Source organism: Salvelinus sp. IW2-2015, linkage group LG36 (assembly GCF_002910315.2).
Source record: "Salvelinus sp. IW2-2015 linkage group LG36, ASM291031v2, whole genome shotgun sequence".
NCBI classification, from domain to species: Eukaryota; Metazoa; Chordata; class Actinopteri; order Salmoniformes; family Salmonidae; genus Salvelinus; species Salvelinus sp. IW2-2015.
The window spans coordinates 25,230,032-25,256,790 of NC_036875.1; the positions used below are offsets into that span (position 1 = coordinate 25,230,032).

Here is a 26,759-nt window from a genome sequence, read left to right on the forward strand (position 1 = left end):
ACAAGACATATTTCAAATGCAGAAAACGAGACATACATATTTCTATTTAGGTCTAGAAATTATCTTCATCTCTAAAGCCTGTGATGCTGATTACAACAATGTTGATGAACTGAATTAGTTCACAGCGCCCTCTAGTGTATTTGTTTTGCACAGAATATAGCCAAGAATCCACAGTGTTTCACTATTGTTTCAGGTCAATGATTCAGTCTGGAAATTCTCCAGTAGAGGCATTTGATCAGCGTCCTCTCAGAAACGACGGGCGGGTTTAGCCCAAGTGGATAAATGTGGCTTCTGAAGATTTGGTCTATTGATTGTTGTGTAACACCCTTCATCACAGCTCAGATTCAATTCGGTTCCAGGCTGAATCAAAGAAATGAAACAATACTAAAACAGGCTAGAAATACAAATGTAAAGTGAAAATGTGTCAGGAAAAGAGTAGTGGAAAGTTTTGTTTACAAATTGAAATAATTATTGAAATAAATGATTTTATATTTTATGATAAATTTGATGTTAATAGAAAAGTGGTATTCCAGCCGACAGTTTTCATAAATTAAACCAAAGTAAAAATCAAAATATGTGTAGTAAATTGAATTTGCTATATTAAAGGTTAAATATGTGTTTGTTTCTTTTTGTGGAAATTCAGGTAACTTGAAACACAATCAACTTACATGAATCTGAAATTGACATAATATATATACACACACAGTATTTGACCCTTTATTTAGATGGCTGGAAAAAGAGAGGGAGACAGGCAAGTGGGACAACAGTAGGAAGGGTCATGGATTGAACCCTGGTCTCCGGGGGGGAACAGGCCGTGCATGTTGCAGCTAAACAACAGGCTCTGCACCTCAATGCATTATATTACTGTCCACATTCTGCACATGCAGCTCAAGTCTGGAAATGGCCCGCGAACAAATAATCTCCCCAACGTATTTATCTTAATTTGGCACAATACTCCAGCATTTTGGATTTTATATCAAATGTTTTATATGATGGTGTTTTCATACATATCTGTTTTACCATTTAGAAATGAATGCACTTTTTGTATCTAGTCCCCCCATTTGAAGGTGTCATACATATTTGGACAAATTCACTTATTCACTCATTTGGTACCATATTCATAGTATGAGTATAGAACCAAATTAAAACTTTTAGCTTAACAGTCCAAATAAATATGAATGGGAGTGTACATTGATGTCCTTATGGTTTCTAATATACATTGATGTCCTTATGGTTTCTAATATATATTGATGTCCCTATGGTTTCTAATATATATTGATGTCCTTATGTGATTCTAATATAATATTGATGTCCTTATGGTTTCTAATATATATTGATGTCCCTATGGCTTCTACATATTATTTGATTGCTTATGGTTTCTAATATATATTGAGTCCTTATGTTTCTAATATATATTGATTGTCCTATGGTTTCTAATATTATTGATGTCCCTATTGGTTTCTAATATATATGACGTACCTATGGTTTCTAATATATATTGATGTCCCTATGGTTTCTAATATATATTGACGTACCTATGGTTCTAATATATATTGATGTCCTATGGTTTCTAATATATATGATGTCCCTATGGTTTCTAATAATATATGATGTCCTATATGTTCTAATATATATTGATGTCCTTATGGTCTAATATATATTGACTGCCTATGATTTCTAATATATATTGATCCTATGGTTTCTAATAATATTGACGTCCTATGGTTTCTAATATATATTGATGTCCTATGGTTTCTAATATATATTGACGTCCTTATGGTTCTAATATATATTGATGTCCTTATGGTTTCTAATATATTATGATGTCCTTATGGTTTCTAATATATATTGACGTCCCTATGGTTCTAATATATATTGAGTCCCTATGGTTCTAATATATATTGACGTCCTATGGTTTCTAATATATATTGATGTCCTTATGGTTTCTTAATTATATGAGCCCTTATGTTCTAATTACTATTGATGTCCTATGGTTTCTAATATATATATTGATGTCCCTATGGTTTCTAAATATATTGGACGTACCTATGGTTTCTAAAATATATTGATGTCCCTAATGGTTTTCTAATATATTGTTATGCTGATGAATGAGGACCCAAAAGCGACGTAATAGCAACAGAGTCTTTATTCCAGTATCAAACAAACAATGATTCTTCTGGATATATCAAAGGCAAATCCAAAACAGGAAACTGAAATCCTCTCGTCAGTAGAGAGGAACGACTGGAGACGCGACCACAGACTGCAGTCGCTTCAGGAAGGCACAGGCCGTAGCTGACATAGACACCTGCTCACAGCCAGCATCTGAAGAAGGCAAAAACACGACAGGCGGAAACAGGACACAGGACAGCAACATCAAACAAGAATCCGACAAGGACAGAAGCGGAAAACAGAGGAAGAAATAGGGACTCTAATCAGAGGGCAAAAATAGGGACAGTGTGAAAAGATAAATGAGGTCGTTAGGAGAATGAGAAACAGCTGGGAGCAGGAACGAACATAGAGAGAGAGAGCGGGAGAGGGAGAGAGGGAGGGAGGAGAGAGAGAGAGAGAAAGAGAAAGAACCATAAAGACCAGCAGAGGAAGCACAGGGACAAGACATGATGATCAAAGACAAAACATGACATATATATTGACTCTATGGTTCTAATATAATTGATTCCTTATGTTCTAATATATTGACGTCCCTATGGTTTCTAATTAATATGATTGAGTCCTATGTTTCTAATATATATTGATGTCCTTATGTTTTTAATATATATGATGTCCTTATGGTTTCTAATATTATTTGACGTCCCTATGGTTCTAATATATATCCTATTGGCGTCCGCTATGGTCTAAATATATATTGACGTCCCTATGGTTTCTAAATATATTGACCTCCTATGGTTTCTAATTATATTATTGAAGTCCCTATGGTTCTATATATATTTGATGTCCCTATGTTTTCTAATATATATTGAGTCCTATGGTTTCTAAATATATATGTAGTCCCTATGGTTCTAATATATATATATGTCCCTATGGTTCTAATATATATTGATGTCCTTATGTTTCTAATAATATTGACGTCCCTATGGTTCTAATATATATTGACTGTCCCTATGGTTTTCCTAAATATATATTGCGCCCTATGGTTTCTAATATATATTGATGTCCCTGTGGTTCTAATATAATTGATGTCCCTATGGTTTCTAATATATATTGAATGTCCTAATGGCTCTAATTATATATTGATGTCCCTATTGGTTTCTAATATCATCTGACGTCCCTATGGTTTCTAATATATATTGATGTCCCTATGGTTTCTACAATTATACTTGACGTCCTATGGTTTCTAAATATATATTGGTCGCTATGGTTTCTAATATATATTGATCCTATGTTTCTAATTATATCACTTTGATGTCCCTAATGGTTTTCTAGTATCTATTGAACCGTCCTATGGTTTCTAATATATATTGACGTCCCTATGGTTTCTAATATATATTGATGTCCCTATGGTTTCTAATGTATATTGCTGTCACGACTTCTGCCGAAGTCGTTGCCTCTCCTTGTTCGGGCGGTGCTCGGCGGTCGACGTCACCGGTCTTCTAGCCATCATCGATCCATTTTTCATTTTTCCATTGGTTTTGTCTTGTCTTCCCACACACTGTTTTCAATCCCATCCATTACCTCTTGTGTATTTAACCATCTGTTTCCCCTCATGTCTTTGTCAGAGATTGTTTTATGTCAGTGTTGTTTCTTGCTGTATAGGTGCGCGACGGGTCCTCGTACCCATGTTTATTTTATGTATGTACATTTTCGTGTTTGGAGCATGTTAAGTGGACAGATATTAATAAAAGACTCCATTTACACTCCGTTTGACTCTCCTGCGCCTGACTTCCCTGCCACCTATACACACGACTCTGACAATTGCTGTCCCTATGGTTTCTAATATATATTGATGTCCCTATGGTTTCTAATATATATTGACGTCCCTATGGTTTCTAATATATATTGACGTCCCTATGGTTTCTAACATACAGTCCTCTTGAGTATTATTTTCCTTGAGTTTATTTTGTGTCATGAACTGCGAGGCTGCGGGGTTTTTCACGCTCAACAGTTTCCTGTGTGTTTCAAGAAGGGTCCACCAGTCAAAGGACATCCAGCCAACTGTGGGAGACATTGTAGTCAACATGGGCCAGTATCCCTGTGGAACATTTTCGACACCTTGTATAGTCCATGCCCCGATGAATTGAGGCTGTTCTGATGGCAAAAGGGAAGGGTGAAAATCAATATTAGGAAAGTTCTTAATGTTTTGTACACTCAGTGTATGACAAACAGAACAATGAAGAATGACCGTTGACTTTTACTGCTCTAACTGAGCCTTTTGACATGGAGAAAAGCTGAAGTAACTTCACTATCATCTCTTTAGTGTTAATACCATATACTACGGGGTTTAGACCTGGAGGAAATATAAAACATATCAGTCCTGCATATTTCTGAAGTAGCGATCGACTGTTTAGTATTCAATACACAAGGACAACAATGATACCTGAGAACCAATAGATTGGAAATACATCCAGGTTTGTGGAACAGGTATTTAAGGCCTTTAGCTTGGCATCAGTCACTACTTTTAAAGCATGTGAATAGAATCAATGAGTAGGAGAAGATCACAGAAGAAAAACTCCCCATGGAGTATGCCTGTGATAAATAAACCATAGAGGTTGTTCACTATCGTGTCTGTTGCACAGGTCAGTCTTAACAGGGACACGTTGTCACCACAGATGTTCACGATAACTGTTTTAAAAACAGGGAACCACAACATGAGCCCCCATCAGTAAAAAGTAAATCAGCCAAGCGGAGGCAATGAGACTTACAACAGTCATGATGGAGTGGTACCTTAACGGATGACAGATAGCTACAGTACCAGTCAAAACTTTGGACATACCTACTCATTCAAGGGATTGTAGAGTAATACATTGCAGAATAATAGTGTAAACATCAACACTATGAAATAACACATATGGAATCATATAGTAACCAAAAAAAGTGTTGAACAAATCAAAATATATTTTATATTTGAGATTCGTCAAAGTAGCCATTGCCTTGATGGCAGCTTTGCACACTCTTGGCATTCTCTCAACCAGCTTCATGAAGAAAGCTTTTCCAACAGTCTTGAAGGAGTTCCTACATATGCTGAGCACTTGTTGGCTGCTGTTCCTTCACTCTGTGGTCCAACTCATCCCAAACCATCTCAATTGGGTTGAGGCTGGGTGATTGTGGAGGCCAGGTCATCTGATGTAGCACTCCATCACTCTCCTTCTTGGTCAAATAGCCCTTACACAGGCTGGAGGTGTGTTTTGGGTCATTGTCCTGTTGAAAATAAATGATAGTCCCACTAAGTGCAAACCAGATGGAATGGCATATATCGCTGAAGAATGCTCTGGTACCCATGCTAGTTAAGTGTGCTTGAATTCAAAAAAAAATCACAGACAGTGTCACCAGCAAAGCACCCCCACACCATCACACCTCCTCCTCCATGCTTCATGGTGGGAACCACACATACGGAAATAATCCGTTCACCTACTCTGCGTCTCACAAAGACACGGCGGTTGGAACCTAAAACATCACATTTGGACTCATCAGACAAAAGGACAGATTTACATCGGTTTAATATCCATTGCTCATGTTTCTTGGGCTTAGCAAGTCTCTTCATCTTATTGGTGTCCTTTAGTAGTGGTTTCTTTGCAGCAATTCGACCATGAAGGCCTGATTCACACAGTCTCCTCTGAACAGTTGATGTTGAGATGTGTCTGTTACTTGAACTCTGTGAAGCATTTATTTGGGATGCAATCTGAGGTGCAGTTAACTGTAATGAACTTATACTCTGCAGCAGAGGTAACTCTGGGTCTTTCTTTCCTGTGGCGGTCCTTATGAGAGCCAGTTTCATCATAGCGCTTGATGGTTTTTGCGACAGCACTTGAAGAAACATAAAAAATTATTGAAATGTTCCGTATTGACTGACCTTCATGTCTTAACTTCTTGACGCTAGGGGTCAGATTTTTTTTTTTTTTTTAAATAACGTTCCCAAGGTAAACGGACTATTTCTCAGGTCCAGATCGTAGAATATGCATATAATTTACAGATTAGGATAGAAAACACTCCAACGTTTCCAAAACTGTCAAAATATTGTCTGTGAGTATAACAAAACTGATTTTGCAGGCGAAAACCTGAGGAAATCTAACCCGGAAGTGATTTTTTTTTATCTGTGTTTCCTGGCCCGTCTTTCTTCCATTTAAAGGGATATCAACCAGATTCCTTTTCCAATGGCTTCCTCAGGCTGTGACCAGGCTTTAGACATAGTTTCAGGCTTTTATTTTGAAAAATGAGCGAGATTTTTCAAAACTAGTCAGGTGTCCTTTGATTAGTTCCTGCGCGCGAGAGGGGTAGCTCTCCATTTTCTTTCTCTCTTTTATTGAATAGGTTACGGTCCGGTTGAAATATTATCGATTATGTATGTTAAAAACAACCTGAGGATTGATTATAAAAAACATTTGACATGTTTCTACGAACATTACGGATACTTTTTGGAATTTTCGTCGAACGGAACGAGGCTGTGGTTTTCTGAACATAACGCACAACCCAAATGGCGTTTTTTTGTTATAAAAGTAATATTTATCGAACAAAAATAACATTTATTGTGTAACTGGGAGTCTCGTGAGTGCAAACATCCGAAGATTATCAAAGGTAAGCGATTAATTTTATTGCTTTTCTGACTTTCGTGACCATGCTAATTTGGGGCTAGCTGTTCTAGCATTGATTGATACACTCACAAAAGCTTGGATTGCTTTCGCTGTAAAGCATATTTTCAAAATCTGACACGATAGGTGGATTAACAACAAGCTAAGCTGTGTTTTGGTATATTTCACTTATGATTGCTTGATTATAAATATTTTTAGTAATATTTTGCGCCCTGCAATTCAGCGGTTGTTTAGGAAAATTATCCCGCTATTGGAATCCGTAGCGCAGAGAGGTTAAAGTAATGATGAACTGTCATTTCTCTTTGCTTATTTGAGCTGTTCTTGCCATAAAAGGGACTTGGTCTTATACCAAATAGGGCTATCTTCTGTATACCACCCCTACCTTGTCACAACACAACTGATTGGCTCAAACGCATAAAGAAATTCCACAAATTAACTTTTAACAAGGCACACCTGTTAATTGAATGCATTCCAGGTGACTACCACATGAAACTGGTTGAGAGAATGCCAAGAGTGTTCAAAGCTGTCATCAAGGCAAATCGTGACTACTTTGAAGAATCTCAAATATAAAATATTTTATGATTTGTTGAACACTTTTTTGGTTACTACATGATTCCATATATGTTTTTTTCAAAGTGTTGATGTCTTCACTATTAATCTACAATGTAAAAAAAAATGTAAAGAAAAAAAAAACGCTTGAATGAGTAGGTTTGTCCAAACGTTTGACTGGTACTGTATGTAGAGATCAAAAGACATGATAGACAATATGATAAGTGTCGCTCTGCCATACATATGAATACAGAAAGCCTGAACCAAGCATGCTGGGTAACTGATATTCCTATCCTTAGACAATACATCTGACACGACCCTTGGAATCATGGCACTGATATCGATCAAGTCATTGATGGATAAGTTCAGAAGGAACAGATACGAAGGCCTGTGTCAATTTCTGTGTAAAGCTATAACCGCAAGCAAAGCCAGATTACCGAACAGTGTAGACGAGAGAGCCTATTAGGACAGTCAAATATTTCCCTTCAGAGGACAAGTCTATTTTGCCCGTTATAAAAAAACTGTCAAGTACATCTGTGGTTCGAGTCCCCATCCTCCTGTAGTGTTGAACCTCACGGCAGCATCACACCAGCTTTGAAGAGTTGAAAAAAGTCCCATTAAACATTGACCTAAATGTATAGGAATTGTTAGTCACTGATAGCCTTGTACTGTAGATGTACAGTGCTGTACATCAGTGTTAATACTTATTGAAACATGTTGTTGCATGCATATTTATAAGAAAGGAAAATACTCAATTATTTAAATAACAAATACTCAAACATTTAATTAACAAATACTCCAATACAAATGTATTTGAACCCAGATCTGTTGCAGACATGGTCTGGCAGGGCCATGGTTGTTCAGGCCTTCATCAGAGCAAAGCCATGGAAATATCCTGCAGATAAAGCACTCACATAGCAAAAAATCAAGAAAAAGATTGGGTTACAATAGGCTATTTTATTGAAGGGTTTTACAGTGGAATTGAACAGGCCGTCATTGTAAATAAGAATTTGTTCTTAACTGACTTACCTAGTTAAATAAAGGTTAAATAATAAATAAATAAAAACATGATTTATACAATATTTTGTAATATATATATATATATAAATAAATAAAATGCATGTCACACTCAAAGGTCAAAAGATGGCAGCAAAGAACAATTGAACTTTAATTAGATTGTCTTGAGTGGTGGAGCCTTTCCTCTCCTTTTGTCAGCTAATTTCTGTTCATGTATGTCTTATTTCACCAAAGATGAGGAGTTGTATAGTTTGCTATAAGCGTTCATAAAACCTCCTGGCTTTAATGAGAACCTTTGTAAACTATATGCCTATTTTGCATTTATCGTGCAATGCATTACATATAGCTTATAGAAAGACTGTTGGTCATTGAGGAAAATATTACAAACAGCAGTTTTATACAGGTAAATTGAATCTGGGGCAATTGTGTCTCAAAATGTTCAATCTTAACATTGAGCAGGAGGTTCACAACGTGATTTGCAGCCCGATAATGTGCATATTACAGTTAACAAACTCTGTTTAAAAGGTGTTTTGTTGACGGCTGACACGTGATAGGAATAAACATGAATTATTATTCAGTAGACTCCCGTAAGGATTTATTCAGTGTGCTTTGTATACACTAGACAGCAAATGTGTAGTATTGTCATCTTCTACAGTGCCTGAACAGAAAATAAAATATATCTGTACGTATAACTGTTGATACGTTTCTGTAATGAGCTCTGTAGTGTGAGGCCCTCTCTGTCTGTCGCCTCTGTTACAACTGAAATGAAGCTTAGAGATGTTGCTCCGACAAAGCACCCCATGGAATTAGACGACAGAGTGGTGTCATCATAGCTTGCACCTCATTGGCTGCCTCGGTGAACTCATGTCATTGGAGGGTCTCTCCTCACCTTAGGCCTTGTTATTGAAGAGTACACTTACCAACCATGTGTATACAGTAGCAACCACAATGTTTGCTTTCTTTGAAACTTTGTTCATTAGGTTAATGACTGCTTTGTTTACAGCAGAGTTGATAGGAAGGGTGTGGCACACATGCTCCTCTCCTGGGTCCTCCCTACTTAGCACTGGTAATGGACCTCTAGGGAATGGTTGACAGCAAGAGCCTCGGGTTATTGAGTCAGCCATCTGTGAATGAGTGGGAACACTTGACCAACTACAACTCAGCTGGAATGGCTTTGGTTACAATGTACTTTGTTTTTTAGGTGGCCCAACTCAAAAAGTAACTATTTCTGAACTTTACTTTACACTTTACTTGACACCCTGCGTCATAACACGTTATGACACAATCATAATCATGTCATAACAGCTGACATAACCAGCCATAAAATAACGCAATATAAATTATGACACCTACGTAAGAGTGTCAAAACCCATGTTTATTAAAAGTTACCTTTTGTTTGAAAGTTTATTTCTTAAGTCCTTTGTTGTTGATGTAATGAATTCTTTACAGTCGTGATTTTAAATAACATGCAGAAAAGACACTTTATGACAATGTCATGAAGCATTATGACCATGCAATGTCACTTTACTTGGACTAAGAAAATACACTTTATGATACTGTCAAGAAGCATTATATGTCACAACAGGTCTAAATATACAGCATGTGTCATGACAGTGTTATGACCATATTATGACAGGTTATTTAAAAGCACGACTATAAATAATTCATTACATCAACAACAAAGGACTTAAGAAACTAATTTTCAAACGAAAGGCAACTTTTTGGCAGGAAAAACACATTTTAATAAACATGGGTTTTGACACTCTTATGGAGGTGTCATAACCAGCCATAAAATAACAGAATATATGTTACAACAAGTTATGTCAGCTGTTATGACATATTATGACATGGTTAGGACCATCTCATAACGTGTTATGACGCTGGGTGTCAAGCAAAGTGTTACCAGTATAATCAACTTAAAAGTATGTGTTAGGGAAATTCTTCTGACTCATGAGACAAGTTGCTCGACTATGGATTTTTGTTGCGGTTTTAACATTAATATTTTGTTTGAGACAAGTAAATCAATGAGTAACAATAGCTTGGCTATATACACGGGGTACCAGTACCGAGTCGATGTGCAGGGGTACAAGGCAATTGAGGTAGATATGTAAATGTAGGTCTGAGACCAGTGTTCACAGTGGTCTGGGTGTGCTGACTGTGAAGAGAGCTGAAAAACACTCAATAAAGAGATGGAGAAGTTTCTTGAAGACATGCTGATACAGCATGTCCCCATCTCATCCATCTCACCCCTTCAAATAAGTGGATTCGGCTATTTCAACCACACCCGTTACTGACAGGTGTATAAAATTGAGCACACAGCCATGCACTCTCCAGAGACAAACATTGACAGTAGAATGGTCGGTATTGAATAGCTCAGTGACTTTCAACATGGGACCGTCATAGAATGCCACCTTTCCAACAAGTCAGTTCGTCAAATTTCTGCCCTGCTAAAGCTTCCCTGGTCAACTGTAAGTCCTGTTATTGTGAAATGGAATCGCCGCCAATGGACTCAGGAACAGTTGAAATGCATTCTCTGGAGTGATGAATCATGCTTCACCATCTGGCAGTCCGACGGAAGAATCTGGGTTTGGCGAATCCCAGGAGAATGCTACCTGCCCAAATGGATAGTGCCCACTGTAAAGTTTGGTGGAGGAGGAATAATGTTCTGGGGCTGCTTTTCATGGTTCTGGCTAGGCCGCTTACTTCCAGTGAAGGTAAATCTTAACGCAACAGCATACAATGACATTCTAGACGATTCTGTGCTTCCTATTTTCTGGCAACAGTTTGGGGAAGGCCCTTTCCTGTTTTAGCATGACAATATCCCCATGCTCAAAGCGAGGTCCATACAGAAATGCTTTGTCGAGATCAGTGTGGAAGAACTTAACTGATCTGCACAGAGCCCTGACCTCAACCCCAATGAACACCTTTGGGATGAATTGGAACGCCGACTGCGAGCCAGGCCTAATTGCCCTACGTCAGTGCCCAACCACACTAATGCTCTTGTGGCTGAATGGAAGTCCCCACAGCAATTTTCCAACATCTAGTGGAAAGCCTTCCCAGAAGAGTGGAGGCTGTTATAGCAGCAAAGGTGTAACGAACGTTGTCGGGAGAAGGAGAAGAGGACCAAGGTGCAGCGTGGTAAGTGTTCATATTATTTAATAAAATACGCAACACTTGACAAAACAACAAACACGACAAACGAACAGTCCTGAAAGGTGAAACAAACACTAAACAGGAAACAACCACCCACAAACACAGGTGGGAACAGGCTACCTAAGTATGATTCTCAATCAGAGACAACGATAGACAGCTGCCTCTGATTGAGAACCATACCAGGCCAAACACACAGAAATACTAAACAAGGACAACATAGAACACCAGACATAGAATGCCCACCCAAACTCACAAAAGGGGGGACCAACTCCATATTAATGCCCATGATTTTGGAATGAGATGTTTGACGAGCAGGTGTCAACATACTTTTGGTCACGTGGTTTACCTCAGAATCTACCTGCTAACCCACAGAGGTTTTAGAATAATCGCTATGTTTGAGAAAATGAGGGATTCTCCTAAGGGAGTTTCTACTATGAGGTGCAGGTGAAGAGGAAGACTGGCTGGGATTTAGGAGTGTACAGAGAGTCAGTTGACAGGGAGGTAAACAACTGAATTGTCACGGTTGTCATAAGAACTGGGCCAAGGTGCAGCGTACGTAGAGTTCCACATCTTTAATCTCAAGTGAAATTTAAGCAAAACAAAACAATAAACGAACAACGAAACGTGACTACGTGGTGCACATGCACAAACACAAAATAATATCCCACAAACACAGGTGGGGAAAAATAGCTACTTAAATATGATCCCCAATTAGAGGCAACGATTACCAGCTGCCTCTAACTGGGAACCAAACTAAAACCCCAACATAGAAATTTTAAACTAGAATACCCCCTCGTCACACCCTGACCTACTACACCATAGAGAAACAAGGGCTCTCTATGGTCAGGGCGTGACAGTACCCCCCCCCCCCCCCCCCCAAAGGTGCGGACAACGGCCGCAAAACCTGAAACCAAATGGAGGCTTAGGGGGGTGACTAGTGTCGGGGGTGGCTCCGGTGTGGGTCGTAGCCCCCCCCCCCCCCCCCAGAACCCGGATCCGACCATTGCGCCGGGCTGAACGACGTGCCTAGACTGGGCATCGACCAGAGAAGGGCTCTGGCCCTGGAGCTGGGTTGGACGCCTTGCCTAGACTGGGTATCAGCGCAGAGGAAGGCTCCGGCCATGGAGCTGGGTTGAACGCCGCGCCCGGACTGGGCACCGGCGCTGAGGAAGGCTCCGGCCTAGGAGCGGGACTGGACGCCGTGTCTGGACTGGACACTGGCGCAGAGGAAGGCTCCTGCCATGGAGCTGGACTGGACACCGTGCCTAAACTGGCCATGGCGCAGAGGAAGGCTCATACCTTGGAGCGAGACTGGACACCGTGCCTAGAAGCTCCGGACCGTTGCCCGTCGCTGGAGGTTCCGGACCGTGGACCGTCGCTGGAGGTTCCGAACCGTTGCCCGTCGCTGGAGGTTCCGGACCGTTGCCCGTCGCTGGAGGTTCCGGACCGTTGCCCGTCGCTGGAGTTTCCGGACCATTGCCCGTCGCTGGAGTTTCCTGGACCGTGGACCGCCGCTGGAGGTTCCGGACCGTGGACCGTCGCTGGAGGTTTCGGACCGTGGACTGGCGCTGGAGGTTCCGGACCGTGGTCCGTCGCTGGAGGTTCCGAACCTTGGACCGTCGCAGGAGGTTCCGGACTGTGGACCGTCGCAGGAGGTTCTGGACTGTGAACCGTCGCAGGAGTTTCCGGACTGTGATCCGTCGCAGGAGGTTCCGGACTTTGAACCGTCGCCGGAAGCTCTGGACTGTGAGCCGTCGCCGGAAGCTCTGTACTGTGAACCGTCGCCGGAAGCTCTGGACTGGGAACCGTCGCCGGAAGCTCTGGACTGTGAACCGCCGCCGGAAACTCTGGACTGTGAACCGTCTCCGGAAGCTCTGGACTGTGAACCATCGCCGGAAGCTCTGGACTGGTGACACGCACTTCAGGGCGAGTGTGGGGAACAGGCACAGGACGGACCGGACTGGGGGGGCGCACTGGAGGCCTGATGCGTGGAGCCAGCACAGGTTGCACCGGACTCGTGACGCGCTCTTCAGGGCGAGTGCGAGGAGTAGGCACAGGACGTACCGGACTGGGGAGGCGCACTGGAGGCCTGATGCGTGGAGCCGGCACAGGTTGCACCGGACTGGTGACACGCTCTTCAGTGCGAGTGAGAGGAGGAGGCACAGGACGTACCGGACTGGGAACACGCACTTCAGAGCGAGTGCGAGGAGGAGACACAGGACACACCGGACTGGGGAGGCGCACTGGAGGCCAGAAGCGTGGAGCCGGCCCAGGTTGCACCAGACTGCTAACCGGATCCTCTGGTCGGATGTTGAGCAGAAAACACTTGCACAACATCTCTCTCATCTCTCTCTCTCCCAACTTCCCCATTGCCTCCCTGACAATGGTCAGCCGGTCTCTGGCTCTTCAGGGCGAGTGCAGGGAGCAGGCACATGACGTACCGGGCTGGGGAGGCGCACTGGAGATCTGGTGCATGGAACCGGCACAGATGGCACCGGACTGATGACCCGATCTTCAACCCGCCTGCGCTGCAGCCTACTCTTCGCCAACATCATTCTCCGATATCCCTCTTCACACTGCTCCATCGACTCCCAGGCGGGCTCTGGCTCTCTCCTTGGGACGACCGACCACTTCTCTATCACCTGCGCAATGTGCTCTGGCTCTTCCCGCGGCTCAGCCGGCCACCCCTTGTGCCCCCCTCCAAAAAAACTTGGGGTTGTTCTTGGGCTTTCTGTGGCCGCGAACCCTGGCGTGGTCCCTGTCCTCCATTATTACCTTCCGTCTGCTGCCAAGGAAGGGTTTCGCATCCACCCATCACTTCTTCCCATGTCCAAAACTCCTTTACCTCGTGGATATGCTGCGTGGTCCTCTTTTGGTGGGATATTCTGTCACGGTTGTTGTAAGAACTGGACCAAGGCGCAGCGTACGTAGAGTTCCACATCTTTAATCTCAAGTGAAACTTAACCTCTCTTGGGTATGTGGGACGTTTGCGTCCCACCTCTTCAACAGCCAGTGAAACTGCTGGGAGCCAAATTCAAATACAGAAATACTCATTATAAAAATTCAGAAAACAAAACCTATTTTACATAGGTTTAAAGATGAACGTCTTGTGAATCCAACCACGGTGTCAGATTTAAAAAATGCTTTACGGCGAAAGCATACCTTACGATTATTTGAGAACATAGCCCACTAGACAATTCATTACAAACAGTAACCAGCCAAGTAGAACAGAGTCAGAGTCAGAAATAGAGATAAAATGAATCCCTTACCTTTGATGATCTTCATATGGTTGACTCAGCAGACATTCATTTACTCAATAAATGTTTATTTTGTTCGATAAAGTCTCTTTATATACAAAAACCTCAGTTTTGTTTGCGCGTTTTCTTCAGTAATCCACAGGCTCAAACGCAGTCAAAACAGGAAGACAAAAAAATCCAAATTGTATCCGTAAAGTTCATGGAAACATGTCAAACGATGTTTATATTCAATCCTCAGGTTGTTTTTAGCCTAAATAATTGCTAATATTTCAACCGGACAATAACGTCGTCAATTTAAAAGGTAAACAAGCATTGCTCTCTCTCTGTCGAGCGCATGAAAAAGCTCTGCGACACTTTAGCGTCCAGTCATTCCGAATGCTCTTCTTCCCTAATTTTTCTGAATACAAGCCTGAAACTATTTCTAACGACTGTTGACATCTAGTGGAAGGCATAGAAACTGCAGTTTGAGTCCTAAGTCAATGGATACTGTAATGGCATTGAATAGAAAACTACAAAACCCCCCCAAAAATACTCCTGAATGGATTTTTCTCAGGTTTTCGCCTGCCAAATCAGTTCTGTTATACTCACAGACACTATTTTAACAGTTTTGGAAACGTTAGAGTGTTTTCTATCCAAATCCACCAGTTATATGCATATCATATCTTCTGGGCCCGAGAAGCAGGCAGTTAAAATTGGGCATGCATTTCATCCAAAATTCAGAATGCTGCCCCCTACCCTAGTGAAGTTAAGCAAAACAAAACAATAAACGAACAACGAAACTAGACTACGTGGTGCACATGCACAAACACAAAATAATATCCCATAAACACAGGTGGGAAAAAAAGCTACTTAAACAATTACCAGCTGCCTCTAATTGGGAACCAAACCAAAACACCAACATAGAAATTTTTAACTAGAACACCCCCTCGTCACGCCCTGACAAGGGCTCTCTATGGTCAGGGCGTGACATGAGTAAAGCAAATGAATACTGGACTGTGGGCCTGAAAAATAGGGAATAGTCAGTTCCAGCTGTGCCCAGCTTTATTCTCTCCCTGAGAGAGAAGCCTCTGAAGGTGGGGGTGTTAGTAGATTATGAGGAGGGGGAGGTATCCTTTTAGAATGTGGAGCCCAGGTCCCCAATCTTCTTATTCACTGGCTGCATCTTCACTGACAGACTCTACCTACTCCTCTCTTCAGACTATGATTCTTCTAACACAGCTCCATTGATCTTATCAAGTCTTTCTGAGTTTAGTGAACAGGGAATTCAGTAACACACATGCACAATGTAAATGTGTATTTTATATTCAGAATAAGTTAGTATGTTATCAGTTGATTAGATTGTATAATGTAGCAATAAGGCCTGAGGAGGTGTGGTATATGCCCAATATTCCATGCCTAAGTAATGTTCTTATGCACAACGCACTGCAGAGTGCTTAGATACAGCCCTTAGCCGTGGTATATTGGCCATATACCACAAACCCCCAAGGTGCCTTATTGCTATGTGCCTTATTGCTATTACAAACTGGTTACTAACATAAGACCAGTAAAACGTTTTTTTCTTTGTCATACCTATAATGTCTGATATATCACAGTTATCCTGTAAGTCTGTGTGCTGTTTTTAATCCTCTTTCATGATTCATGACTTCTTATACAGACCCCTTGTTCTTTGTCCCACCTTCTTAAGAGTTTATCTGATTCTAAACACACACACACTAACACACAGCACAAAAAGGTAGAGAGGGTGTTTGAGTTGTAGTGATATTGATAATGCCCAATCAATAAGCCACCAGAGGATGCCCCTAAACCATTAACCGGATAAACAGGTACAACAATCTCACTAATGGTGAGAACAAATCCACATACAATGTCTTCAAAAAGTACTTACACCCCTTGACTTTCTCCACATTCTGTTGTGTTACAGCCTGAATTCAAAATGGATTAAATCTATATTTTTGGGGGCACTGGCCCCTTAAGTGGAATTATGTTTTCAACATTTTTCAAAATTAATTAAAAATGAAAAGTAAAATTTCTTGAGTCAGTAAGTTTTCAACCTCTGTTATGGCAAATCAAATCAAATTGTATTTGTCACATGCGCCGAATCCAACAGGTGTAGGTAGACCTTACCGTGAAATGCTTACTTAGGGGGCCTTAACCAACAATGCAGTTCAGGAAATAGAGTTAAGAAAACATTTACTAAATAAACTAAAGCAACATTTTTAATAAAAATAACACAATAAAATATAAATAACGAGGCTATATACAGAGGGTACCAGTACAGAGTCAATGTGCGGGGTAACAGGTTAGTCGAGGTAATTTGTACATGTAGGTACCGGTAAAGTGACTATGCATAGATAATAAACAGCAAGCAGCAACAATGTAAAAACAAAAAAGGGGGGTGGTCAATGTAATAGTCCTGGTGGCAATTTGATTAATTGTTCAGCAGTCTTACAGCTTGGGGGTAGAAGCTGTTAAGGAGCCTACATGGTGATTCTCTGATCCACCTCTACGCAGACGACACCATTCTGTATACTTCTTCTGGCCCTTCTGTGGACACTGTGTTATTAACAAACCTCCAGACGAGCTTCAATGCCATACAACACTCCTTCCGTGGCCTCCAACTGCTCTTAAATGCTAGTAAAACTAAATGCATGCTCTCCAATCGATCGCTGCCCGCACCCGCCCGCCTGTCCAGCATCACTACTCTGGACGGTTCTGACTTAGAATAAGTGGACAACTGCAAATACCTAGGTGGGTGGTCATCCCCAAAGCCAACTCCTATTTTGTCTGCCTTTCCTTCCAGTTCTCTGCTGCCAATGACAGGAACGAATTGCAAAAATCACTGAAGCTGGAGTCATATCTCCCTCACTAACTTTAAGCATCAGCTGTCAGAGCAGCTTACCAATCATTGCACTTGTACACAGCCCATCTGTAAATAGCCCACCCAACTACCTCATCCCCATATTTTTATTTATTTGTTTGCTCCTCTGCACCCCAGTATCTCTACTTGTACATTCATCTTCTGCACATATATCACTCCAGTGTTTAATTGCTAAATTGTAATTATTTCGCCACTATGGCAAATTTATTGCCTTACCTCCGTAATCTTACTACATTTGCACACACTGTATATAGATTTTTCTATTGTGTTAATGAGTGGACGTTTGTTTATCCCATGTGTAACTCCGTGTTGTTTGTGTCACACTGCTGTGCTTTATCTTGGCCATGTCACAGTTGTAAATGAGAACTTGCTCTCAACTGGCCTACCTGGTTAAATAAAGGTGAAATAAAAAAATAAAATAAAAAAACAGACTTGGTGCTGTTTCCGCTTGCTGTGCGGAAGCAGAGGGAACAGTCTATGACAGGCGGTGATGCAACCGGTCAAGATGCTCTCGATGGTGCAGCTGTAGAACTCTTTGAGGATCTGGGGACCCATCCCAAATCTTTCCAGTCTCCTAAGAGGAAAATGTGTGTGTTTGGACCATGACAGTTTGTTGGAACTTGAAACTCTAGACCAACTCCACTACAGCCCCGTCGATGTGAATGGGAGCATGTTTGATCTTCCTTTTCCTGTTGTCCACGATCAGCTCATTTGTCTTGCTCACGTTGAGGGAGAGGTTGTCGTCCTGGCACCACACTGCCAGGACTCTGACCTCCTCCAGGAGTAATAATTTGCTTAACAAGTCACATAATAAGTTCCATGGACACAATTTTTTGAATGACTAAATCTCTGTAAACCCAAACAGATACAGACTCAATCACAAATCCCAGGGAGTTTGACCAATGCCTTGCAAAGGGCACTTATTGGTAGATGGGTAAAAAAAATGTAAAAGGCAGACATTGAATAACCCTTTGAGCATGGTGAAATTATTAATTACACTTTGGGTGGTGTATCAAAACACCCAGTACTCTACAAAGATACAGCAGTCCTTCCTAACTCAGTTGCCGGGGAGGAAGGAAGCCACTCAGGGATTTCACTAGGAGGCCAATGGTGACATTGTACCTACTCCACAATACTAACCTAATTGACAAGAAGGAAGCCTCTACAATGTCAAAAATATTCCAAAACATGCATCCTGTTTGCAACAAGAACTCTTAGGCACTAAAGGAATACTGCAAAAAATGTGGCAAAGCAATTACATTTTTGTCCTGGATACAAAGTGTTATGTTTGGGGCAAATCTAATACAACACATTACTGTGAGGACCGACGCTGGAGACGAGAATCAAGTACAGGTAGAGAATATTTAAAGGAAAATGGACATATAACAAAAACAAGAATAGCGTCTCGACAGGGGAAACAAAATGACATTACAACAATAATGCTAAAATGAGGAACACAACTGAGGAACAGACAGATATAGAGGGGGCAATCAAAAGCCATGAAGGAGTACAGGGGAGTCCAATGAGCGCAGATGAGCGTAATGATGGTGACAGGTGTGTGTAATGAAGGGAAGCCTGGCGCCCTCGAGCGCCAGAGAGGGGGAGCGGGAGCAGGCGTGACAATTACTGAGTACCACTCTTCATATTTTCAAGCATAGTGGTGGCTGCATCACGTTATGAGTATGCCTGTAATCTTTAAGGAATGGGATGTTTTTCAGGATAAATATGGAGCTAAGCACAAACAAAAACCTGGTTCTGTCACACCCTGATCTGTTTCACCTGTCTTGTGCTTGTCTCCACCCCCCTCTGGGTGTTTCCCATTTTCCCTATTATCCCCTGTGCATTTATAGCTCCGTTTTTGTTTGTCTGTTGCCAGTTCGTCTTGTCTCGTCAAGTCTACCAGGTTGTTTTTCCGTACTCCTATTTCTCTAGTTCCTGTTTTCTAGTCCTCCCGGTTCCGACCATATCTGCCCGCCCTGACCCCGAGCCTGCCTGCCGTACTGTACCTATCTGACTCTGACCTGGTTACGAACCTCTGCCTGTCTCGACCTGCCCTTTACCTGCCTCCTGTGGTTTAATAAACTACTCTGTGTATTGAACCTTCTGTCTCTTGTGTCTGCATCTGGGTCATATCCTGCGTCGTGATAGGATCCTTCTGCTTTCCACGAGACACTGGGAAATCAATTCACCTTTCAGCAGGACAATAACCTAAAACACAAGGCAAAATCTACACCGGAGGTACTTACCAAGCAGACAGTCAATGTTCCTGAGTGTCCAAGTTACAGTTTTGACTTAACCTGTGTGTTGTCTTAAGGGTCAAAAATGACCCGCCACTATGTTTAACAGCAGAGAAAACCCCCTAAATGATATTTTCTCAACTTGAAATTTGATGACTTTTTCTAGAGTGACCTCAACATTAGAAAAAGTGAAACATCACCTTTGTTCATATTTCCATGAAAGCTGTACACCACCAGGGTTCAAAGATTGTCTTAGGGTCATTTTTGACCCGGCAGTTATAAAATAATTTACACACCACAAAAACCACAGACACACAAACACACAATGAGAAATTGAGATTGTGTGCTACTGATTGAACTCAGACAAAACTAAAACTGTATTGTACACATGCAGCATCTCCCCTCCACGACCCCACACATGACTCAAGTTCACAGACAAAATAAAAACAATTTCAGACAAAATAAACATTTCTTGAAAGCATTGTTTGCTAATGTGGAATGCAGTCAGATGCTATAAAGGTGCTGCAGATGACAGTCCCCCCAGTTCTCTCTTTGCTGAGCCATGACTGCACGTTTCAGTGCCCAACAGGTCGTAGATCTGATTTTTTCAGATGTCCAGGAGGATCAAGAGAACAATGATTTAGAAGAGGAGGAGGTATCTGAAGAATAAGATGGTGAGAATACAACCCAGAGCACRATGCATCATCTTCAGATGAAGAAGAAATCCCCCAAGCTGAAAAATATACATTTTTGTCAAAGAACAGCAAAATTACATGGTCCTTGTCACCATATGACAACCAGGGCAGGATGGCAGCACAAAATGTCACAAGGATGACCCCAGGGCCTTATGACCCCAGGGCCCACAAGACATGCAGTTGCCCAGGACATCACCTCAACATTCTACATGTTCATCACACCAGCCATCAGAGAAAACATCCTGGAGATGACAAATATGGAGGGTTTCCGTAAATATGGAGACAACTGGAAAAGGATGGATGAGATTGACCTGCGTGCCTACTACATAGGGCTGCTAATATTAGTGGGTGTGTATAGGTCCCGAGGCAAGGCTACATGTAGTCTCTGGAATGCAGAGAGTGGAAGGGCGATTTTCCGTGCCACGATGCCACTGAAAGTCTTTCACACTTTCTCAACAATGCTACGATTTGATAACCGTGAGTCAAGACCTGCAAAGCATGTGAGAGAAACTGGCGGCTATAAGAGAGGTCTGGGAGAAGTGGGTGGAGCGTCTGCCACACCTCTACAACCCTGGGCCTGAAGTAACAGTGGATGAGCAACTGGTTCCATTCAGAGGTACATTTTTATTTTTATATCTGTAATGTAAGTGATTTTCACTGTTAATTGTATTGTGTATTGCTGTATATCATTGATTGTTTTCTGTGACACTGATACTATTTACTGATTGTAATCTCTTTTGTCAAAAGGTTGCATTCCTTTCCGGCAGTATATGCCCAGCAAGCCAGCCAAGTATAGCATCAAGATATGGGTGGCCTGTGACGCACAATCCAGCTACGCTTGGAGGAAAGATGCAAGTCTACACAGGGAAGCTGACCAGCGGAGGCCCGGAGAAGAACCAGGGGATGCGGGTTGTGCTTGATGTGACAGATGGACTGAGGGGGCACAATGTCACGTGTGACAATTTCTTCACCTCTTATGAACTCAGCCAGCAGCTTCTGAAGAGGAAGATGTGCCAACCATCACCATCACCATGCCAACCATCACCATGGTTGGCACAGTTAGAAACAACAAGCCTGAGCTCCCCCTGCAGTCCTCGCAACAAGGGGGAGAGAGGCCTTCTCATCAAAGTTTTCCTTCACCACCACTCTAGTTTCTTACCTCCCAAAGAGGAACAAGAATGTGGTCCTCCTGAGCACACTGCACAAAACGGCTGAGTGATTGTGAGGACGGGAAACCAGCCATCATCCTGGACTACAACCACAACAAAGGAGGCGTGGGCAACCTGGACAAGGTGATTGGAACTTACAGCTGCAGGAGGATGACTGCCCGCTGGCCCCTGGTCATCTTGCATTACATCATTGATGTGTCCTCATACAATGCCTTTGTGACATGGAACAAGATCAACCCTACCTGGATGCCTGATAAGCGGAACAAGAGGAGGGTGTTGCTGGAGAAGCTGGGAAAGGCACTTGTWACYCCACACATTCAAATAAGGGAGCGCCTCCCCCATACAGCAGCCTCTGCAGTGCTTATGAAAGCTGTTCAGGGGGCTGAATCTTGTCCTTATCCACCGGAGGCTGCAGCTGGGGCAGGAAAGAGGAGATGCCAATTCTGCCCCCCAAAGAAGGACTGTAAAACAAATACTATGTGCTGCACATGTGAGAAATACATCTGCAAAGTCCATGCACACACACTTGCATACTGTCCTACATATGCTAATTAGAGTTGATTGATTTATGTTCTTTATGTTTTTGTTTTGTATCTATTATCTTATTTTCTTATTTGTTGTTGTTATACACCTTGTGGGTGGGGGCAATGGTTAAAAAATGGGAGAAGACTAGTATTTTCTTGAATTTCTCATTGTACAGTATATACGAATATATCACTATGTTGCCAAAACGTTCAAGACTGTTATTGTTTCCCTTCAATAAAATGCATTCAAAACTACTTTCTGCACATTTCTGCTACTTTCTTAGGCTATACAAGTACTATCTCTTACTAAAAAATGTATGTTTACACCTATGCAGTACCTTAAGCAATAATAATAATAATAATAAACCTTTACTTTAGTAAAGAGTGGTGTCCACTGATTAAACACAGTCTTTCTGCATTGTGAAGAGGGAAAACCCAAATATTCACAAAGTTTGTGATGAATGACAGGTTGTTTCTTCATGCAAAATAGATTTGGGATTTCAAATTCAATTAAGCTACTTTATTTTAGGGGTTTAGTGAACGCGGGTCATTTTCTACCCTTCAGACAAGGGGAGTACACAGAATGTTAAGAGGGTTAAATCTACTTTAACATCTATGACAAGACTTGACAATGGTTGTCTAGCGATGGTTAAGAAACAGTTTGACAGAGCTTCAAGAATTTTGAAAAGAACAGGCAAATGTTGCACAATCCAATGTTGAACAAACTCACAGCTGTAATTGCTGTCAAATGTATTGACTCAGGGGTGTGAATAGTTATGTAAATAAGATATTGCTGTATTTCATTTTCAATTAATTTGCAAACATTTCTAAAAACATTTTATTGCTTTGTCATTATGGGGTATTGTGTATAGATGGGATAGAAAATGTAGAATAAGTCAAGGGGTATGAAAACTTTCTGAAGGCACTGTACTTTGTTGCTACACTGGTTTAATGCATCTGATGCATATTTCAGCCTCTGAAATATACSTTTTAGTTGTCAACTGGTCCCTGACAAGTGAAATGCAACTTGCTGAATAGCACGCCGAGGAAATATGTTTTAGAGAACATATGTATTTTARGCCAACACAGTATTTTAACTGGTTGTTTGATCAACTCAGCCATTTGTGTTGCATGTTCACATAACATAATTGTTTTAATACATTTTACATTGCTCAAACTCACTTCCAACGGTCAGGGATAGCATATGGGTTTAGAAGACATGTCAAGATAAGCCAAGGGTTTTGAAATGTTCTTACAGGGAGGCCAGAACAAGAGCTAGAAAAGGAAAATGGGAAGACCAAAAGGCGCAGGTTGGTGTTTATTGTCATGAACCTTTCCCTGGAGGCAAAACTGAGCGGTTTAAACTAGATTATCCTTAATTGTTGTTTCATAATTAACAGAGAACCTAATGAGTGTAAACATTATAGTCAAAAGAGATCATTAGGCCCTGATATGATAAAATAAGGTGGTGATAATTAGGTCCTCATCTATTAACATTACCTTTAATGAGTTGTTTAATATATAAATATGTACTTTGTTTCTCACTCTAATTAAACCCAAAATGACATTACATTCTTTATCACAACTCTTTATAATGGTGGATTGTGTCTAATTGTCCCTCAGTTCACACAAAGACTGCTTACAAAACGTTGTTAAAAGCGGAGATACGTGGGTATCGATTATTGGTTTGGTACAGTGGGTATTCAGTATTATTTGGTGTTGGTACAGTGGGTTTTCAGTATTATTGGTGTTGGTACAGTGGGTTTCAGTATTATTGGGTTGGTACAGTGGTATTCAGTATTATTGGTGTTGGTACAGTGGGTATTCAGTATTATTGGTGTTGGTACAGTGGGTGTTTCAGTATTATTGTGTTGGTACAGTGGGTATTCAGTATTATTGGTGTTGTACAGTGGTATCAGTATTATTGGTGTTGGTACAGTGGGTGTTCAGTATTATGGTGTGTACAGTGGGTATTCAGTATTATTGGTGTTGGTACAGTGGGTATTCAGTATTATTGGTGTTGGTACAGTGTGGTATTCAGTATTATTGGTGTTGGTACAGTGGGTTCAGTATTATTGGTGTTGGTACAGTGGGTATTCAGTATTATTGGTGTGGGTACCAGTGGGTAATTCCAGTATTATTGTGTTGGTACAGTGGAGTATTCAGTATTATTGGTGTTGGTACAGTGGGTATTCAGTATTATTGGTGTTGGTACAGTGGGTATTCAGTATTATTGGTGTTGGTACAGTGGGTGTTCATTATTATTGTAAAATAGTGTCAGAGAGGTATAAAATGAACAGGAAGGCTGTTTAGTTTGAGATGGTCTTGCCTGAGTCACTTCATTATGTATCATCAGATAACTTATGGATTTTGATTGATTTTCCATTTCAGTCATCTGTATTTCTCTTCCAGACACACAGTGGCCCCTCAAATGGGTTTTTCTGTGCTTTACAATGGAACGGGATCATCAGATGATGGATTCTACATCACAGCCTTCCACACACTGGGCAATAAGAACTACCTCATCCTAGCTCTCTCTATAATATACATCATCACTCTAATGGGTAACTTTGTTCTGTTAGCAGTCTTCATTATGAACCCAAGCCTTCAAAATCCAAAATATGTTGCAGTGTGCAATTTAGCTGTGGTGGACATCTCTTTGAACAGTGTTATCATTCCCCAGATGGTGCCTGTATTTGTGTTCAATCTGAACTACGTCTCCTTTGGGACGTGTTTTTCTCAGATGTTCTTCTTGCATTTTTTTGGCGATATGGAGTCCTTCTCCCTGGCTCTCCTAGCGTACGACCGTGTCATAGCCATCTGTTTCCCTCTGCGTTACCTCACCATCAACACCAACCTGAGGATGCTGCTCATCCTGCTAGGGATCTGGACCCTGGCCTTCCTCTTGGAGGTCTACCCTGTCGCCCTGGCCTCTAGCCTGCCTTACTGTGCCTCTAGGGTGGTGCAGAGCTGCTGCTGTGAGCACGGTCCTGTATACAGACTGGCCTGCTCTGACATCTCTTTCAACAGGAAACTAGCAACAGCTAAAACTCTGGCTGTCCTGTTAGGCCCCCTGTCCTTCATCATCTTCACCTATGCTGTGGTGGTGGTTGCGGTGCTGAAGTTTGCCTCGACTACCCAGCGGTGGAAAGCCTTCCACACCTGTCTCACTCACCTGCTGCTGGTCCTGGTGTACTACCTCCCTGTCATCCTGGCCTACGTCCTAGGTAAACACAGGGATGACTGTAGACTTCAAAATCAAATCAAAAATATTCGTCACGTTCACAGTTTCCCACAGGTATAAAAGGTTCAGCGAAATGTTTATGTGCTCTTCGCCACAACTTTTATCCCTGCTGGAAACTGTATGCTCCCTAAGTGTAGGTCAGGAAAAAAGGAGGACTCTGACTAATTTGCCCCCAAATGTGTGTTTATTGTACTGTATAAATTGTCATTCAAAAGAACACTAGCACATTGCATTTTAGTAGATGCTAAGTGCCTTGCTCAAGGGTACATTGACAGATTTTTCACAGTCAGCTCGGGATTCAAACCAGCAACCTTTCAGTTACTGGTCCAGACCTCTTAACCACTAGGCTACCTGCCGCACATCTGAGTTGTCTGGTTGCTAGGCTATGACAAGTGGGAGCGTACAGCATGTCTCAGTGCACAAGTTCCTTCTTATTTTAGCTGAATATCCTAATTTACTGTTAATACTATCAATCAACATCTCAAAGCCACTGGATGTGTGTCTGTTTTCCCTTCCCTCCTAGGTAACCTGCGCCTGGTGCAGTCCTCAGACCTCCTGACTGCCATCCTCACTGTGTCTGTCACCCTGCCACCCATGCTCAATCCTATCATCTACAGCCTAAAGACAGAGGAGCTGCGGGAGAAAATCATCAAACTGTTTGTAAAGACAAAAGTTTCTTCTCACAAATGAGACTTTGCGTGGAGTTGTTGATCGTATTTTCAAATCTGCAGCAAAAACTCAAGAACTGTAGATATAGGAAAAGTTTCCAAGTAAGGTGACTTTCCCCTTGCATTTAGTATCTATTTAATTTCAGCATTTTTCTGTTAATACWATTTTATGAACACTCTTACTCTTAAGATAATTGCAATAAAACAATGTCTGACTATTCTTCTGTTGAACACTTCATATTTGCATATAATAGATATAATAATAGATATAATAGATATAACATCTTTTATTGTGGTAAATGAATACAATTCAAACTTCTAATTTCAAATATTTTTTGTTGTTGTGCTTTTCAGATACAAGTTTTTATGCCACAGCTGTAATCATGGAGTGTTTATATATTATAATAACATTAATTACTGGACGAATTCATGTTGCATCCACAATAAAGAATGTGTTCTTAACTGACTTGCCTAGTTAAAGATTACATWAAAAAAAWAWAWAAAAAAAAAACTATTAACAGAAAGGTACAGCATATCCAGGTAAAATCATTATGATAACTGACAGTACAGGGCATGATGAGTGAGTACAGGTATTTGTCACATATAG

The 26,759-nt window shown here is 41.4% G+C and overlaps 1 protein-coding gene across 1 annotated transcript; it reads left to right on the forward strand.

The window, feature by feature from the left end:
* The first annotated feature begins 24,671 nt into the window (after window positions 1-24,671).
* Window positions 24,672-26,174, forward strand: or40a1 (odorant receptor, family 40, subfamily A, member 1). The gene is made up of 2 exons (XM_023981635.1): window positions 24,672-25,467; window positions 26,008-26,174. Exons 1-2 carry the CDS (start codon window positions 24,672-24,674, stop codon window positions 26,172-26,174), a joined length of 963 nt encoding a protein of 320 aa, XP_023837403.1.
* Window positions 26,175-26,759: the final 585 nt, after the last annotated feature.